Source organism: Rhinopithecus roxellana, chromosome 6 (genome assembly GCF_007565055.1).
Source record: "Rhinopithecus roxellana isolate Shanxi Qingling chromosome 6, ASM756505v1, whole genome shotgun sequence".
Classification (NCBI taxonomy): Eukaryota; Metazoa; Chordata; class Mammalia; order Primates; family Cercopithecidae; genus Rhinopithecus; species Rhinopithecus roxellana.
In genome coordinates, this window is record NC_044554.1 from 60,198,745 (window position 1) to 60,215,972 (window position 17,228).

At 40.4% G+C, this 17,228-nt stretch overlaps 1 protein-coding gene and 1 pseudogene across 3 annotated transcripts in view; one reads left to right on the forward strand and one right to left on the reverse strand.

Moving 5' to 3' along the window:
* Positions 1–1,841: 1,841 nt before the first annotated feature.
* On the reverse strand, positions 1,842–1,940 carry LOC115898436 (annotated as a pseudogene).
* Positions 1,941–2,616: 676 nt separating this feature from the next.
* Positions 2,617–17,228, forward strand: part of CHCHD3 (coiled-coil-helix-coiled-coil-helix domain containing 3) — a 302,441-nt gene continuing 287,829 nt past the window's right edge. For 2 of the 3 annotated variants that reach the window (XM_030932908.1, XM_010357737.2), the window contains exons 1-2: positions 2,617–2,910; positions 14,238–14,325. In XM_030932908.1, coding sequence (XP_030788768.1) covers positions 2,830–2,910; positions 14,238–14,325 — 169 coding nt within the window. In that variant the 5' untranslated portion in view covers positions 2,617–2,829. The remainder of the gene's footprint in view (positions 2,911–14,237; positions 14,326–17,228) is intronic. The other variant, XR_004058031.1, reaches the window with a different exon arrangement.

Consider the following 17,228-nt stretch of genomic DNA (forward strand, 5'->3'; position numbering starts at 1 on the left):
ATATAATGATGAGATGTAATCAACACTCTGCTACTGACCAGGGATATAGAGATTAAAAAGACATAGTTTCTGCTCTAAAGATTCATACAGTAAGGTTGGGCGCGGTGGCTCATGCCTGTAATCCCAGCACTTTGGGAGGCTGAGGTGGGCAGATCACAAGGTCAGGAGATTGAGACCGTCCTGGCCAACATGGTGAAACCCTGTCTCTTCTAAAAATACAAAAAAAATTAGCTGGGCGTGGTGACACATGCCTATAGTCCCAGCTACTCCAGAGGCTGAGGCAGGAGAATCGCTTGAACCTGGGAGGCAGAGGTTGCAGTGAGCCGAGATTGTGTCACTGAACTCCAGTCTGGCGACAGAATGAGACTCTATCTCAGAAAAAAAAAAAAAAAAAAAAAAAAGATTACTACAGTAATAGATCAGCACATAATTGGATTCATACAGTAATAGATCAGCACATAATTGAAGCTAAAAAATGTGACTGCACTGTAGATGTCTTTGGCATAAGAGAATGCCATGGTGTGTTGTGGCCCACTGCTTTTAATGTTGAGAGGGGTTAATAGAAGAACAGTACCATCATTAACCTGATTTCTACTGAGAATCATCTGCCTCTGTAAAACTAAGGTCATATGGCTAAACTTATGTGTAACAGTGTGTTTAGCAAAAAATAAATATGTAAATGGATAACCTCATAACTACATACTGGTCTTATAGAGGTGAAATGTTGAACTATAAATAGAAACTTTCCACAATAGATCATCTCAACTTTTCTGATGTAGTTTTAATTCCTCCACTAATTTATGCCGTCTTTGTCAATCACTTACTTTTCTCTGCCTAACTCTATAAGGGCCTAACTTATGTAACCGAACTAGTAATAGGAGACACAAAAGTGGAAAGTAAATCCTCTGCATATTTGGTGCAAATAATTTATTCTCTGAAGAAATGTATTTTCTCATTGGTTTGAAAACCACAGCACTTACAATTTTACTTTACAAAAAGAAAAAAAGTACAGATACATAGTTCATGAGATGAGGGACATGGGACCAAACATACGTTCACTTTTTTTATTTTATGGCTACGACTAAAATGTCACCATTCATGTACTGCATAACAGTGTTTCAGTGAAAGAAAAACCTCATTTCTGACGGCAGAATCACAAGATTATAATGGAGCTGGAAAATTCCTGTCGCCTAGTATTTACTACACTATGCTTTTTACCGTTAGATTAAAGTGCATTCTTTCTACTTATTAAAAAAAAATTAACTGTAAAACAGCCTCAGGCAGGTCCTTCGGGAGGTATTACAGTAGCTCCATACGTGTTATTGCCTCTGAAGACCTTTCAGTGGGACAAGATGTGAAGGTAGAAGACAGTGATATTGATGATCCTGATCCTGTGTAGGTCTCGGCTAATGCGTGTGTTTTGGTCTTAACTTTTAACAAAAATGTTTAAAAAGTAAAAAATAATTTCAAAAATAGAAAAAAGCTTATAGAATAAGTATATAAAGAAATATTTTTGTACAGCTATATAATGTCTTTGTGTTTTAAGCTGTTACTAAAGAGTCAAAAAGTCACAAAAATGAGAAGGTTATAAATTTAAAAAGTTCCAGTAAGCTAAGGTTATTCTTGAAGAATGAAAATATTTGAAAATAAATTTAGCGTTGCCTAAGTGTACAGTGTTGATAAAAGGTACAGTACTGTATAGCCATGTCCCAGGCCTTCACATTCAACTCACCACTCACGCACTGACTCACCCAGGACAACTTCCAGTCCTGTAAGCTCCATTCACGGTAAGTGCCCTATAGAAGAGTACCATTTTTTATCTTTGATTTTTTTTTTTTTTTAACAAACTGCTTTAGAAATTCATGTGTCATCCTTGCTCAGGGGCCATGCTAATCTCTGTATTGTTCAAATTGTCCTAGATGTGTTGCCAAAGCGAGCACTTTTACACTGTTTTTTTACTGTACCTTTCCTATGTTTAGATATATTTGGATACACAAATACCACTGTTACAATTGCCTACAGTATTTACTACAGTAACATGCTGTACATCTTTGTAGCCTAGGAGCAATAGGTTACACCGAGTAGCCCAGGGGTGTAGGAGGCTACACCATCTGCGTTTGTGTAAGTACACTCTATGATGTTTGCACAACCACAGACATCACAAAGTCACCTGACGAGGCATTTCTCAGAAGTAGTCTTCATTAAGCGACCCCATGACTGTAATGAAACGCTAAGTTTTGAGCCAGGAATTTGTGTATAGAACACTAGGAATGGCTTCATTAGGATCATGCATCTCTTTCATTAAACTGTGAGTCCCTTTGAAAGACAGATTATGTCTCTGAACTCAGTGGCCTAAATTTCTAGAATTACGTCTTCCAAAAGTTGCCCAGTTAGGCGTCTGGGGAGTCAAAACCACAACTCCCAGAATGCCGTGCTCCCTTAGCGCGCTCAGGCGCGGGGAGAGAATGTCCCAGCATCCATCGCGCCAGATCGAGACCACAGTTCCCACTACACCTAGGGACTCCGGGGAAAGCTTATCAAACACCACCTGTTGCCATAGCATCCGGGTCGGGTGAACCAATCCGGGCGCCCTCGCCGAACAGAGGCGGGGAGTTCGCATCTCCGGCCAACCTGAGGCGTCTTTGTTGTGGCGCGTGACCGGAGGAGGCGGGAGCTCAGGACCGGCGCCTTCTCCTTGCTTCTGGGGTCGTGGCCTTGCTCCCGCTGTGCGGGAAAAGAATCCAGGCCGTTTCACGCGCGTGTGGGCGCGCGGGCCCCGAAGTGCTAGTGGTTCCGCGCTAGGTCTCCGCTGGGTCAGGAACCGGAGCCATGGGTGGGACCACCAGCACCCGCCGGGTCACCTTCGAGGCGGACGAGAATGAGAACATCACCGTGGTGAAGGGCATCCGGGTGAGTGCCCGTGGACGGGCGGAGGGCCAGTGCTCGGACTCGGACCCCAAAGTCCCATCTTCCCTGGACCCGCTCAGCCTGGTTTCTCCCGTCCCGGCCCCTAGTGTTGTACGGCCAGAAGCCCAGATGTCTGGGAAGAAGCCCAGAGTTTCCAGACGTGGGACATTCATTCAGAGATAGTTCCTGGTTGTGTGCCAAGTGCTAGGCACTGCTGGGGCGGGCGGGGAATGCCAGGTTGAATTATACCCTGCAAGGGCTCACGGTCTACTCGTAACTGTACTGCTCACTTGTTGCAGGGCCGTATTTGAAACTCAGTGGCTCAGTGTACCTGTCTGTGAAATGGTTCTCCCGGGTTCAGGACCCAAACCCTGCTTTCCCACAGTTCACACCCTAGTCTCCCAGGGTGAATTGGCATTTTAAGGATTGCCTTTGTTTTGTGTCATTTAGTGCTCTCCGTCTGATAACACCCCCTCCTCCCGCTCGCTCCCCACACCCTGTAATCCTCCCTCCCACCTCCACAGTCTTTTCTGGCCTGCTTGGGGTGGCTTCTGGCTTCTCCCTGCTTCCCTTTCACTTGATATCTCCTCTTTCCCAGGCGCCTCCTCTGTGACCTGCTGCGCCGAAGTTTTGGACTAGGCCCAGTTGCTTCAGGACTAGTGTCTGCCAGTCTGATAGGGGCTGAGATAGGTTTGCAGTTTTTCAGACCAGTGGAAGTAATGTAGTCATTTCTGACCAACGTTGCGGAGTACTTTTTTTTAATGCCCTTTGCATGCATCTGATACATAAACTGAAAACCTGGTTTTTCTCTAGGGTGTCAGTATACCAGCACTAACTTCATTAACACACTCTCCCCTGCGCCTGAATTTGGAAAAAAATTCAGTCCACATTTTTGGACGTATGATGCCTGAACCTAGTAAATAAAGCAATTTTGACTTCAGAAAGTTTTATAATAATTTATATTTTTTTCTGTTATCAACCAGCGTAAATAAATTACATTTGTAAATTATTTTTAACAGTTGTTATCAGGAAATAAAACTTCTTAAATATTTAAAATGTTTTAAAACTTTTTCTTCCGAAACTGTTACCTTGAGAATAATTTATTAAACTTTTCTTTATAGAAACTCAGACTGTTGAACTGTTTTTGGTCTGTGACCAGCCTTTCTTTATATCATACTAATTAATGGTAGTACTACATTTTGTAATAAAATATCTGAGGCTGCATTCTTTGAGTTACTGTGGTTCAGTTAGTACTCTTTGGAGTAAAAAATTACTGTAAACTTTTAAGTTTTATGCAGAGATTTTAAGACTTGCCAATAGGCCTTCGGTATGCCACTCAGGGTGAAAAATAATTAAAAGACAAAGCAAAATAAGTTTTGGGTGAGAAGACATTGGTTAGAAAAAAATGTATAAATCCATATTCTCATGCTTTAGTACAGACACAGTGCTAAGAGCAAACAAAATTGAAAGAATGTGGCCACAGCACAGAGATTCATATAAAATATTAGATAAGGTTGGATGGAATAACTGACAGCAGGGATATGTATTCTATTAAAATGGAAAAATTGTCTAAAAAACCTTTTTAAGATTTTTGTTTTTTAAAAAGAAATGTCCTTTGGTCATAAACTTGACAGCATTCTTCATTTGTTTTTCTTTCTCATATAGTACATTTTATCTGTATTGCTACAGTTCAGGCATGCTCATTTTGACCTCTGTGCTTTTCTTCAGAATATACCCTTCACCTGGAATGCCCTTGCGCTGGTCTCCATTGCTTCAAATCTCCTTTTACATGAGTGTTTTGCAGTCTCCCTGAGCTTCAGTTTTCTCATCTGCAAAATAATGGGACTGAGTACATCTCTCAGATCTCTGATGTTTTCCAGTCCTGAAATCCTGTGAGTCTGGTGGCACTGTAAGTTTCTTGTAGCCATACTTAGCCTGTTGCAGTTTCCTGTAGAAGTGACATCCATTGAAGTATTGGGTACACAGAGGTCATTCTGATTTCTTTGAGCTCATGATAGAAAGAGTGTCAACTTGTAATTAAACAGACAGTTTAAATCTCAGGTTAGATATTTATTACTTAACGTGATTGCCTGTGTGGTTTTTGTCTTGGTCTTTTGTAAATGTTTTCAGTTGATCTTAGTATTTTTCTTGGCTTGAGTTAAGCAGACATCCATTTAAATCGCAGGTTAGGTATTTATTAGCCTGTGGCCTTTGACAACTGACTTCTTCTCGTATTATTTCCTTATACATAAAGGGTAATACCATTCCTTCCCTTGACTGGTTGTTGTAAGAAGATGAGGTAAGGTATGTAAAGCACCTGGCACATTGTAGGTTTTCATTAAAAAGGCAGCCATTATTATGATAGGGTTCCTTTCACATGCAAAGTTATAAGAGTCTTTGAAAATGCTGTGCCGTGTAGTGGAAAGAACATGTGCCTTGAAACCAAGCAGACCTGGGTTGGATTCTGTCTCTGCCTCTCCCTAGCCGAGTAGCTCTGGACAAGTCACTTTTCATCATGTTTCCGTATTTAGTATTTCTGGATAAGGCAGCCTACTTTGAGAATTTGACATAATGTGTATCTAGCACAGTGTCTATTACTTTGACAGTGTTTGCACTCGTGAGTAGTAGCTGTTATTAGAGCTGTTCAAAAGAATGGACATGTGAACTTATGTGAACTTCAAATTTTAATAAAAATAAGAGCATGTTGTGCCCCAACAGGTGTACCTAAAAGGGTATGGACTGGGAAATGGGAGTCTTGCATTATATCCTAATTGAGGGTGTTTTTTTGTCTAGGTCTATTGTAGATGGTTTTTATTTCTTTATATTTTTCTTGGCTTTAAACAGTCACATTGTTTCCTTCTGAGACATGGGGAAGGATAAGAAACTGCATTCTCAGTATGTACATAAGTGATTGTTTTTAGCTTAGTTTGTTAGAACATGGTGCCAATGAGGCACCAAACTTCAGTTTTGAACTACAGTTGGGTTAGTTCAACTTGGCTGAAGAAAACTTTCCAACTTTGCCCAGTTGTCTAGCATTTATGTCATTGGTTGTAAGAAATGAAAGTTTACCAAACTTATTCAACAGAGTCAGTCACTACTGGAAAACTAATTCTGTGTTCTGTTACACTGTTAAAAATAGTACAGATGGTCTCCTATTAGGATGGTTCGACTTAGGATTTTTTGACAGTGGTGTGGAAGTGACAAGCGTTCAGTAAACTCAGCTTCTGGCATTACCTTTAGCAAAATCCATTGTAAACCAAGGAGCGTCTATAATTTCATCTTCATTTTTTTTTTTTTTTCATATAATGACTTGGGTTCATTCCCTTAATAGAAATATGTTGGCAATTATGAGCTTTTTGAGTTGGAGTCTCCCTGTGTTGCCCAAGCTGGTCTCAACTCCTGGGCTCAAGCTATCCTCCTGCCCCACTCTCTGGGACTACAAGCATGTGCCGCTCCACCAGGCTCAGTCATCATTTATCTTAATGTTTAAAGAATAACATTTAGTGAACAACATAAGGCTTTTGGTAACTATGTTGAATATTTATTTATTTGAGATGAGTCTTGCTCTGTCGCCCAGGCTGGAGGGCAGTGGCACGATCTCAGCTCACTGTAACCTCCGCCTCCTGGGTTCAAGTGATTCCCCTACTTCAGCCTCCTGAGTGTCCGGGATTACAGGCATGTGCCACCATGCCCTGCTAACTTTTTTGTATGTTTAGTAGAGGGGGGTTTCACCATGTTGGCCAGGCTGGTCTCAAACTCCTGACCTCAAGTGATCTGCCCACCGTGGCCTCCCAAAGTGCTGGGATTACAGGTGTGAGCCTCTACACCTGGCTGAATTTATTAATAGATTGTGTTTCTGTATATTGTTGAGGTCCTTAATTGTCTATGAAAGGACCTACTTCAAATTTTAAGTTTAAAGTTTTTTCTCACCCACCAGGTGTTATTTTTCATGGTATTTGTAGGGTCTTGTTTCTTCCCTTTATCCTTAGCAACTGATAGCTTTTCTTCCCTCTTCTGTAAAAATAACTTGTATTTTTACGCCTGATTCCAACTTGAATCTGAAACTACTCATATGGATTGGATGAAAGGTCAGTCTTTTGCCTTGCCCTCTTCGCAAGGCTAAACTAAATTCCTAGAGATGGAAAGACCAAGCATTTTCATTACTCAAATTACATGTGGTTGATAGGATTTTTGTGGGCACCTGCCGTGCCTGCTTGGAAAGTGTGCTTACAGCTCAGTCTTTCGAAAGTTTATCTGAAACATCAAAGCTGTGAGTGAACTCTTCTAGAGCAAATGTCAACTTCAGTGAGTATCATTTTCAAAGATATATTTATCATGCTTTCCAGACATAAACGAATGTCAGCAGCTGGGCCTTACAGTTGCAAGCTGAAATTAACAGGAGCCAGTTATGGCAGTATGGATACTTAATATGGAACATAACTCATGCTTTGGGAAGTGTTGGCAGTTGAGAGACTGTAAATGAAGAGATTACTTAATATGGGGTATTATTGAGGATTCTGAAGAGAGTATGTTATCAGAGACTACAATTTGGGTCAGCCATTGGGAGTGTTGAGGAATATTGTACAAATAATTTAGTTAAGTAGTAGATGATTAGTTTCTTTCAGCTTTAGATTCTATGAAGTTTTTGGGCTGAGTACCATCTTAAGTTGTCTAGGATTTTATAAAGGTAGAGATAATGGTTTCTACTAATGACAAATGTAAAGAAACACAAACCTAAGCTAAGAATTACATATTTTATATATATCTATGAACATGTGTATGGGTTCCCTCTCCTCCTTTCCCTCAAGTAACTATTTGGGAGTAATTTCTCCCAAATAATAGTAGCAGTTTTTGAAGCCTATGTCTTAAAAAGGTAATTGTAAAGCAAACTAATCCTCACAGAAAATGACTTATGCTAAGTGGAAGGAGGATCAACAGAGAAAAATGGGTCTGAGTTCTTGAATCAATTTGCTAGGACATATCTGGAAGAAGATAAGAGAAACTTCTGGAGGCAGGAAGCTGATTTGTTTGTCTCATGTGGCTCGTAACTATATCTCTTAGAAGGGCCACTGGAGAGTTCCTCTTTTTTTACTCTATTCCCTGGGAGTAGAAATACTTTCTGTTTGTCCATCTCACCCAATCTCCTGTTTCTGAGAAAATTCTGTCTTCTGGATTGGTGGGTGGTGTTTCTGGCACGAATTTTGGATAAGACCAAACAAGTTGGGTAGGAAGAGATGAGTGGGAAGACTGTAGGAGATGACACTTGCCCTTTCCCCCTCTGTGGAGCACATTGGTGTGGTGAGTACTAAAAATTTAAACTTGGCAAGCTCTGTTTGCCTAAATTTGTCTTTAGGAGCAATAGAGAATAGGGTGGACAGTCAAGTTCAGTGGGCTGAATATCGGCAGATGTGCTTCTCTTGGTTGCCTCTTATATTAGAATGGTGGTTCTTTTAGTTCGTTGAGCACTGTGGATCTGTGAGCTGTGGATTCTGGCCAGAACCATGCAATAAGCCAACAATTTTGTGTGCAGTTGAGTAATTGATCCATGGACTACTCAGTCTGTGGACCTCAGGGTATAATTCCCAGTATCAATGTGTGTGGGGGTTATGTTGTTTCACTATTCTTTGCTACAAATAATTTCTGTAAATTGCCCTTGGTATTTGCCTTGATGCAGATTCCAGAGATGTCTGGAAAGCAAGTATAATAGGTATAGGTTATTATATAGGAAAAGGCTTTTTCTAAAACAAGTGCCCTGTTCAGGAAAGATGTGTTTCCTGAGGAAGATACTTTTTTTTTTCTTTTTGAGACAGAATCTTGCTCTGTTGCCCAGGCTGGAGTGCAGTGCAACCTCTGCGATCTTGGCTCACTGCAACCTCTGCCTCCTGGGTTCAAGGGATTTTCCTGCCTCAGCTCCCTGAGTAGCTGGGACTACAGGCGCGTGCCACCATGCCTGGCTAATTTTTTGTATTTTTAGTAGAGACGGAGTTTCACCATGTTAGCCAGGATGGCCTCGATCTCCTGACCTCATGATCTGCCCGCCTTGGCCTCCCAAAGTGCTGGGATTACAGGCGTGAGCCACCACACCCAACCGCAAGTTACTTCTTACACAGAGGCTGCCATTGCAGAAGCTTATGTTGTACCACGGACCCCCATTTTGGGTCATTTTTCATCACAAAGATGAGTTGTTCTACAGCTACAGATTGTGTGTATAACCCTGGTCAGCATCTCTAAAGCTTGTCAGCTGCTTCACGAGTGAGTACCCCTGTTCACAGAGGAGATCAGGTGAGTCCGCAGGTCTGAACTTACTACTGCAATGGGAAGGTCAGCTCAGAGAGCATTGACTTTGGATACAGATGATAACACAGCAAGACTATTGCCTCATAACTACACTGCTGTGAGCAGACTGGGAATAGGGTAATAGTGCTTGGAGCTGGCAGAGGTGCAACTGTAGATGGCCATGGGTGCTGCTTTGGAAGGGCCTAAGGATACAGTTGTTGAATGATTGTAAGAACAAGAGAAAGGTGGACTCTCAATAAGGCAACCCTACAGTATGTTTATGAAGCCTACAGTAGATTTAGTGTATACTCCTTTGGCACATGCTTATAAGTTGACTGAACAATAACCAAATACCCCACTGGGAAATGTTTTGAATTGATGTGAGAATTTGACATTAAGTAGCAACTTGGGACATCAGAGAAGCCTCAAAAAGAAAAAAAAGTTAACAAGAAATTAGTGATTAGATTGAAAGAGACATTCTACTTCCACTACCCAGAGAACATAGATAGAGAAAAATGAGCACCTTCTCCACCCATACCAGGACTTAGGCAGCTGCTGCCTGCAATAGCTGTAGGCCTAGTCCTCATGCACCTTACAGAGGAGGAGTCAGTACAAGCTCAGACCCAGTTGATAAGAATGAACCAAAATGAAATAAAAAGTCCCTGTGGCTGGAGCTATATGGGTAATAGCTTTAGCAAATATTTGTGTAGTCAATTATAGTTTATGGTGCAAAAGACTAAAATCCCTCCACAAAATCTCTCGGGATAAATATTTTCACTTTTTCAGATGAAAATAGTAACTTTTCAGATGAAAGCTTATTGCTAACACTTGATTTTTGAGATTTATGTATATTATATATCAGTTAAAATAGCTTTAAGATTCTAAAAATGAAAGCTCATTTTTTTCTCTTTAAGAGGAAGTGATATATTTTTATTACATGCATGGGATTGAAGGAGTGTGTTATTTAATAGTAGAGCATTGGACTAGAGATTGGGAATTACTGCTTCTGGTCTTGATGCTGCCAGTAACTGAATGTTACTCAAGGTCTCTTTTTTCTTCAAGTATAAATTGAGTCAGTCTTAGAGGGATTTTCCTCGGATGTATCTCAGCTTCGCAGATGAGTTTCAGCAACATTCCCAGTGGCTGTCAGTTGTTGGAAAGATGCAGCTGGCCCTGGCATTTTCAAATAGAAAGTCTTTGTGTCTTCCGAAAAGGGAGTTGTAGTTTTTTCCTTCAAAGAGCACACACAGCATTTGATCTGTAGCCTTTCTTTTTTCCATCTCACTTCCATTCTGGTTTGGGCCCCGAGATAGAAGTAACAGTTCAGGTATAGACTATTTAGTTTGTTGATGTATCACAGGGCCTTGATTAGTACCTGGCCTGGGAGACATCTGTTGAATGAATGACTTAGTATATAGGAGCTTGCAATCTAGTGGAAAGGCAGAAAGGTGAATGTGGAAAGGCTAATACCTGTTCTTTCATTGAGACTGTATTGGAAGTTTGAGAAAGGAACAGTGGGTACAAGGAATGGTAGCTTTAGGTAGGCAGGGTTGGAAGGGAGTGGACAACTGGTTTGGTCAGTGAAGGCTTGAATGTTTAGACTGGGTCTTGAAAGGTGACTCCCTCCCAAGAGGCCAGGAGAGAAGGCAATGTAGGCGTGTGTAAAGGCAAGGAGATGGGTGTAGAACAGGATATGAAATACTAAGGAAAAAAAGCTGTAGAATTTGAGGCTGGAGAGTTAGGCCATCACCAAATGATGAAGTCTTGAATGCTGTACAAAGAATTTGAATGTTTCTATAAACAGACAGTAGCTATTGAAGAATTTGAAGTAGGGAGTTACCATTATCACATTTGCATTTTAGGCGGATGGTAGCAGGAATTAGGGCAGGAGAAATGGGATGAGAGAAGAGAGGAATTTATTGAATATTTAGGGATTGATGAAGTCATGGCTAAGAAGGAGAGAGAAAGAAGAGTTGAGAACAAGCCCTATGTTTGAATTTAGGAAGCTGGGTGTTTGTGGTGTCATTAATGAGGTAAGGAAGGCAGGAGAAAGAAGAGATTTGTGGCAAACGTGAGTTCAGTTTTGGACACTGGGTGTGAGGTGCTTCTGGTTTGCCGGAAGGAAGTTTTCATTAGACAATTCAGTGCGGAGACCGGGCTTCTGGGATGTAGGTCTCAAGCTTGAGCGAATACATTTATTAATGGAATTTATTAGTTTATCAACAGCAGTTAGAAATCAAGAGATTGGATGAGAGTACCAGTACAAGAGCACATAGAATAAGAAGAGAATAAGGGCAAAAGACAGAATGTTGGGCCCTTCAGTATTGAAGTGTAGGCAGGAGAGGGGAAGCTGCAAAAGAGATAAGATGTGGCCAGAGTCCTAGGAGAACCAGGACAGCAGGATGTCAGAAAAGCCAAGGGAAGACTTTCCAGAAGAGGGGAATGGCCAGAGGTGTTAGATGTTAAAGGTAAGCCATATAAATAAGACGTTTTGTAAATATGAAATACTGATTTACATAAATATCAAAAGTTATTTGGTCATTGGTGACTTCTACCAGAGGATGTTCACTGTTGCACCTGAGGGTAAAAACCAGATCGTGGTGAGTTCAGGAAGTGGAAATGGGAAGAAGACCCTTGATACAGGAGGAGGATCACTCAGTTACTTGAAATGGAAATCCTGGGCTCTTCCTTGATGACTTCCGCTTTACTCCCACATCCACTCAGAGATTGGGTAGTGATGCTGAGGGATGTTTGAGTGGGATCTTGAGACTTAGACTTTTTGGGTTTGAATCCTTCCTCTGCTACTGATAAAGTATCTGATCCGGGGCCGGTTATTTAATCCGGCTATGCTTCAGTTTTTTCGCCTATAAAATAGAGATATAAAAATACCTATCTCATAGGCCTGTGAAGGAGTAAGTAAGTGAAGTGCCTAGCTTAGTGTAGCGCCTGGCACATAATAAGCACTCAGTGAATGTTAGTATTTTAAATCCTAAATACCTTTTAAGTGTGTTCTCCCCTGGATTACCATAATAGCTTTTTTTTTTAAAGCTTATTAAAGTAAATTACTGTAGAGTAATTTACATGCCGTGAAATTCACCTATTTTAAGTTTACATTCCAACGCTTTTTTTTTTTTTTTTTTTTTGCTAGATAGGATCTTGCTCTGTTGCCCAAGCTGGAGCACAGTGGCATGATCACAGCTCATTGAAGCCTTGACCTCCTGGGCTCAAGCGATCCTCCCTCCTCAGCCTCCCAAGTAGCAATTCAACACTTGATAAATTTACTGAGTTGTACAAACATCACTACAAGCCAATTTTAGAATATTTTTATCATCCCAATAAGATCTCTTGTGCCCATTTACAGTTAATCCCTATTCCCACCCCAGCTCTAGGCAACTACTTATCTACTCTATAGGGATGCTTTTTCTGGGTGCTTCATATATTTCATATAAATAGAATCATTCAATGTGGGCCCTTGTGTTTGCTTCTTTCACTTAGCTTAATGATTTTTAGGTCTATCTGCACTGTAGCATATGTCAGAACTTCACTGCTCTTTACTGCTGAGTTGTGTTCTGTTGTATGGATATGTAAGATTTTGTTTATCCATTCACTGTAGATAGACATGTGTTTATTTCCACTCTTGCTCTTATGAATAATGCTGCTATGAACATTCCTGTGCAAGTCTTTGTGTGGACATATGCTTAATAGCTTCTTAATTGGTTCTTTAGCCTCCTTCAGGGATCCTACTTCTGTTCTTGTCCCCCTCCAATCTGTTCTCTACACTGTAGCCAGAGTTATTTTCCTAAAGTGTTAATCTGATTGTGCCATTCCCCTGCTTCAAATCCTTCAGTAGTGCTCAGGTACCCTCAGGATCAAGTTCAAACTGTTTCAATTGAAGAGTTCACTGAGAATCCTCAAAATCTGGAATCTCTACCTTCCCTCCCCACCTTCTCTTTCACTATGCCCCCTTCCACTTTCTTGCTTCAGCCATTTATTCATATTGTTTCATTCATTCATTCAATTAACTAGGCTTAGTGAGGCACTGGGAATATAGCGATAGGACAGCCAAATCCTTGCTTTCACGGAGCTTTCTTTCTAGTGAAAGGCAAATATCAGATAGTGGTAAGTGCTATAAAGAAAATAAAGGATGACGTGATAGTAACTGTGGGAATGATGACTCTCAAATCCACAGGACTGGGAGTTCCTCAGAGCCTCTGCTCTATTGCCAGCTGCCTACTTGATGTCTCCACTTGTATGTCTAACAGTGGCAAATTCTGGTTCTCATCTGTACTTTAATGTGATTTTTCTCGCCCAGGAGCACTTTGATCCCATTGCATCTCTTCCTAACTTTTACGCATCCTTACCTTGTAAATCTTCCCTAATCCTCTGCTCCAGCCCTGTCTTCAAAGCCTGGCTACATGTGCTGCCCATTATGGTTTCTGTATACTTCCATTACATGCTGACTCACTCAGGTTGCACTCTTCGTGTTATATTTAAATGCCTGATGGTTGTTTATTCTATTATGCTTTAAGCACTTGATAATTTTGAATACTCAGAATCTAGCCTAGTTTCTGGCACATAGTCGATGCATCATGAAATCTGTTGAAAGAGCGATTGTATGTGGTTAGCTTTGAACAGGAGGGAGGGAGGGGAGGGGGGAAGGAACACTTTCCTTCGGGACTAGAGGGAGAGAAGGAGCTAAGGCCCATTAATGCATAAATAAGTGTGTAGGTTTAGGGGAGGAAAGTTGAAGTTTAGATAGCATACATTTCCTCAGAGATTACAATTTCGTGCACAGTATAAAATGAACAGTGTAGTTATTTATAATGAACAATTAGCAGTGCATTAGAGAAAATAAAGGAGCAGTGCTGTGGGGTGCATCTTGAAATCTTAAAATTATTCTTCCTTCTGGTTTTATGGCTGTTAGATTTAGCCTAATTTCTTTAGGCCATTCGTCATATGTATGGATATGGATGACTAAATTACTTGGATGTTATTGCATTGGTTTTCATTCTTGCTGTTTTATAATTGATTTTATTTTGATGTTGCTTTTCCAGCTTTCGGAAAATGTGATTGATCGAATGAAGGAATCCTCTCCATCTGGTTCGAAGTCTCCACGGTATTCTGGTGCTTATGGTGCCTCAGGTATTGCTGAATTTTAATTTTAGGGTTTTTAGGAGAAAAATTATAAGTGGAAAAAGTTGACTCAATAGTCATGTTCTCTAGCATTCTGTCTTTCATTATTTGGATGTTTAGCTTTTTATAAGGAATATTAGAACTCAGTATCGGGGTTTCTTTTAAAATGTTTTGTACTGGCCGGGCGCGGTGGCTCAAGCCTGTAATCCCAGCACTTTGGGAGGCCGAGACGGGCGGATCACGAGGTCAGGAGATTGAGACCATCCTGGCTAACCCGGTGAAACCCCGTCTCTACTAAAAATACAAAAAACTAGCCCGGCGAGGTGGCGGGCGCCTGTAGTCCCAGCTACTGGGGAGGCTGAGGCAGGAGAATGGCGTGAACCCAGGGAGGCGGAGCTTGCAGTGAGCTGAGATCCCGCCACTGCACTCCAGCCCCGGCGACAGAGTAAGACTCCGTCTTAAAAAAAAAAAAAAAAAAAAAAAAAAAGTTTTGTACCAAGAATGAAGCTATTTTCAAACAGTCTTTGAACATTTTGTTTTCTTTTCCCACTCCTGAATCCTCTACTAGGTTTTGGAAAGTTACTTTATATCTTTTTGTATAAAATGGATTGCTTATAGGGATATTAGAGATTTAGGAATAAATATTTATTTAAAAAATTGAACTTAGAAAATATTGATTTGCTATTTTCAAATTGTGAAGGGTTCCAAATGATTTTATTTTCTAATAAATTTCTTCTAAGTTTATAAAAGATTTAGTTTGTCACAGTCAGTTATTGATGGAAATATGGTGGCAAATGGAATCCATAAAGAATTATTAAGCCTAATTTTATCTGTAGGTCCTGCTGGATAAGAGACTTAATGCTGTTTCTTCTCCCTTTTCTCTCTTCTGCCACACTCATCTGTTTATCCAATATTTTACTGAGCACCAGCTATGTGTCCAGTACTGTTCTTGATACTGCCCAGTTGATGGATAGATATGCTATTTATTGTGAAATGGCAACAAGAAAATAATTGGGATAATTAATTTTGGATTAAGTGAGATTTTCCTGTACTTATCAGAAAGGGGAAATCTGTCTATAGACTGTGAAATTGAGAAAGATGAGATCCTGCCCAAATGACATTCACTTGGGCCAATTGTCGCCCCCCCACCACCTGCTTACTAATCATTAAGTCAGTAAACATGAATTGAGCTTCTGATATGTTTAGAGGAGAGGGTACCAAGGTATTTTAAGAAATAGTTCTTACCCCTTTGAAGCTTCTTGTTTAGTACTAGAGTTGAGGATTCACAGTTAGTTAATGCTAGATAGAAAGTGAGCATGCCTTCCTTGTTAGAAACCCTTTTTTCGGCTTCTGGACCACACTCTTGGTTTTCCTTCCACCCTACTTGCAACTCAGTCCAGGGTTCTTTGTTGATTTCTACTAAGTAATCTTGTCCCAATGTACGGTTTTGAAATCATTATCTAGATGCTTGTGACTCCCAAAATTATATCTGTAGACCTGACCTTTCTCTGAAATTCCAGACATAATAGACAACTGCCTACTTGAAATCTCCCCTTACCGATTTCTCAACTTAACATATCCAAAATCAACCTTTATTTTCACCCCCAGGCTTACTTTTCTTCTCTGTCTTTCCCAGTAGATGGCACAGGTAGTCAAGCCCCTTCTTGGGGATTCATCCTTGTTTTCTTTTTTCCTTACTCCTTACATCAGACTGTTAGCTAGTCTTGTCAACTCCATCTCTAAAACATGTTTAAATATGTTCCTTTTGCATCCATCTCCTCTGCTATAGCTCCAATCCAGATAGATAACCATTGTCTTCTGCAGAAGTCTCTTAACTGGCCCCCTGCTTCCAGTCCTCCGCCCTGTGCTGTGCACACAGAAGTCCTCACAATCTATTGAAGAAAAGCAAATCAGGTCAAGTCGTGTCCCAGTGGTGGCTCTCCATGGTACGTAGAATATAGTCTGAGCTGCTTCCCTGGGCTTCCATCATATATCATGACTGGTCCCTGTCTGCCTTCCAATATCATCACCTTATTCATCATCTCCTATCACCCTTCCTCTACTTATTCACTGTGACTGCTATCTTCACTAGACGATAAGCTCCAGGGAACTTGTTCTTCATCTGTTTGTTCACAGCTGAATTCTCAGCTCCTAGGATAGTGTACCTGCTTCTTGGTAAGTGCTTATTGTTTGTTGAATTAATTTACGGGCATTATCCATTTTAAAAGTAGCTACTTTTGTTCATTTTGGAGAGTTCTATACATTTAATACAGGTGACATTTATTGAATGTTTCTTTATGCAAATAAGTAAACCAGGTATTTTGAAAAGATGCAAAAATAGGAAAGAGTTCTTTTTTTGGCAGATAAACTACATATACAACAAGACTATAAGGGAGGTAGAAACATAGTATAAAAGAAACCTAGGAGATACTGAAATTAAGTTTATCAAATATTTTGGCTTAAGAAGATGCCTTGTCGTGCAGAAACAAATGGCTGTCCAGTTTATTAAAATGCCCAACAACTGCACTTCTGGTCATTCGGGTCTTGCATATAAATACCATTGCATACAGTGAGCACATCTAGCTGACGATAAATGTACTCTTGCTTCCTCCTCTTCCTCAAAATGGTGAATCTGTTCATATCTACATGTATGAACTTAAAATATGGAAAATGTTAAGGAAGCAAATGGTTTGTAACTTTGTAAGTACTTACGACGTGGTGTATCTTTTTGCTTATGAATATTCTATGCTATACCCATTGTTTCTGTAGTTTAATTAAAACATTTTTTTGGTGTTAAAAAAAGAATGATGATGTATGGATACATTTAAAATTGGAATTTGTCCTAAAGTATGATTTGTTGTAGGTAGATTTTTTTTCCTACCTCCTGTGTTAAGGAGTGAGGGTGATGATGA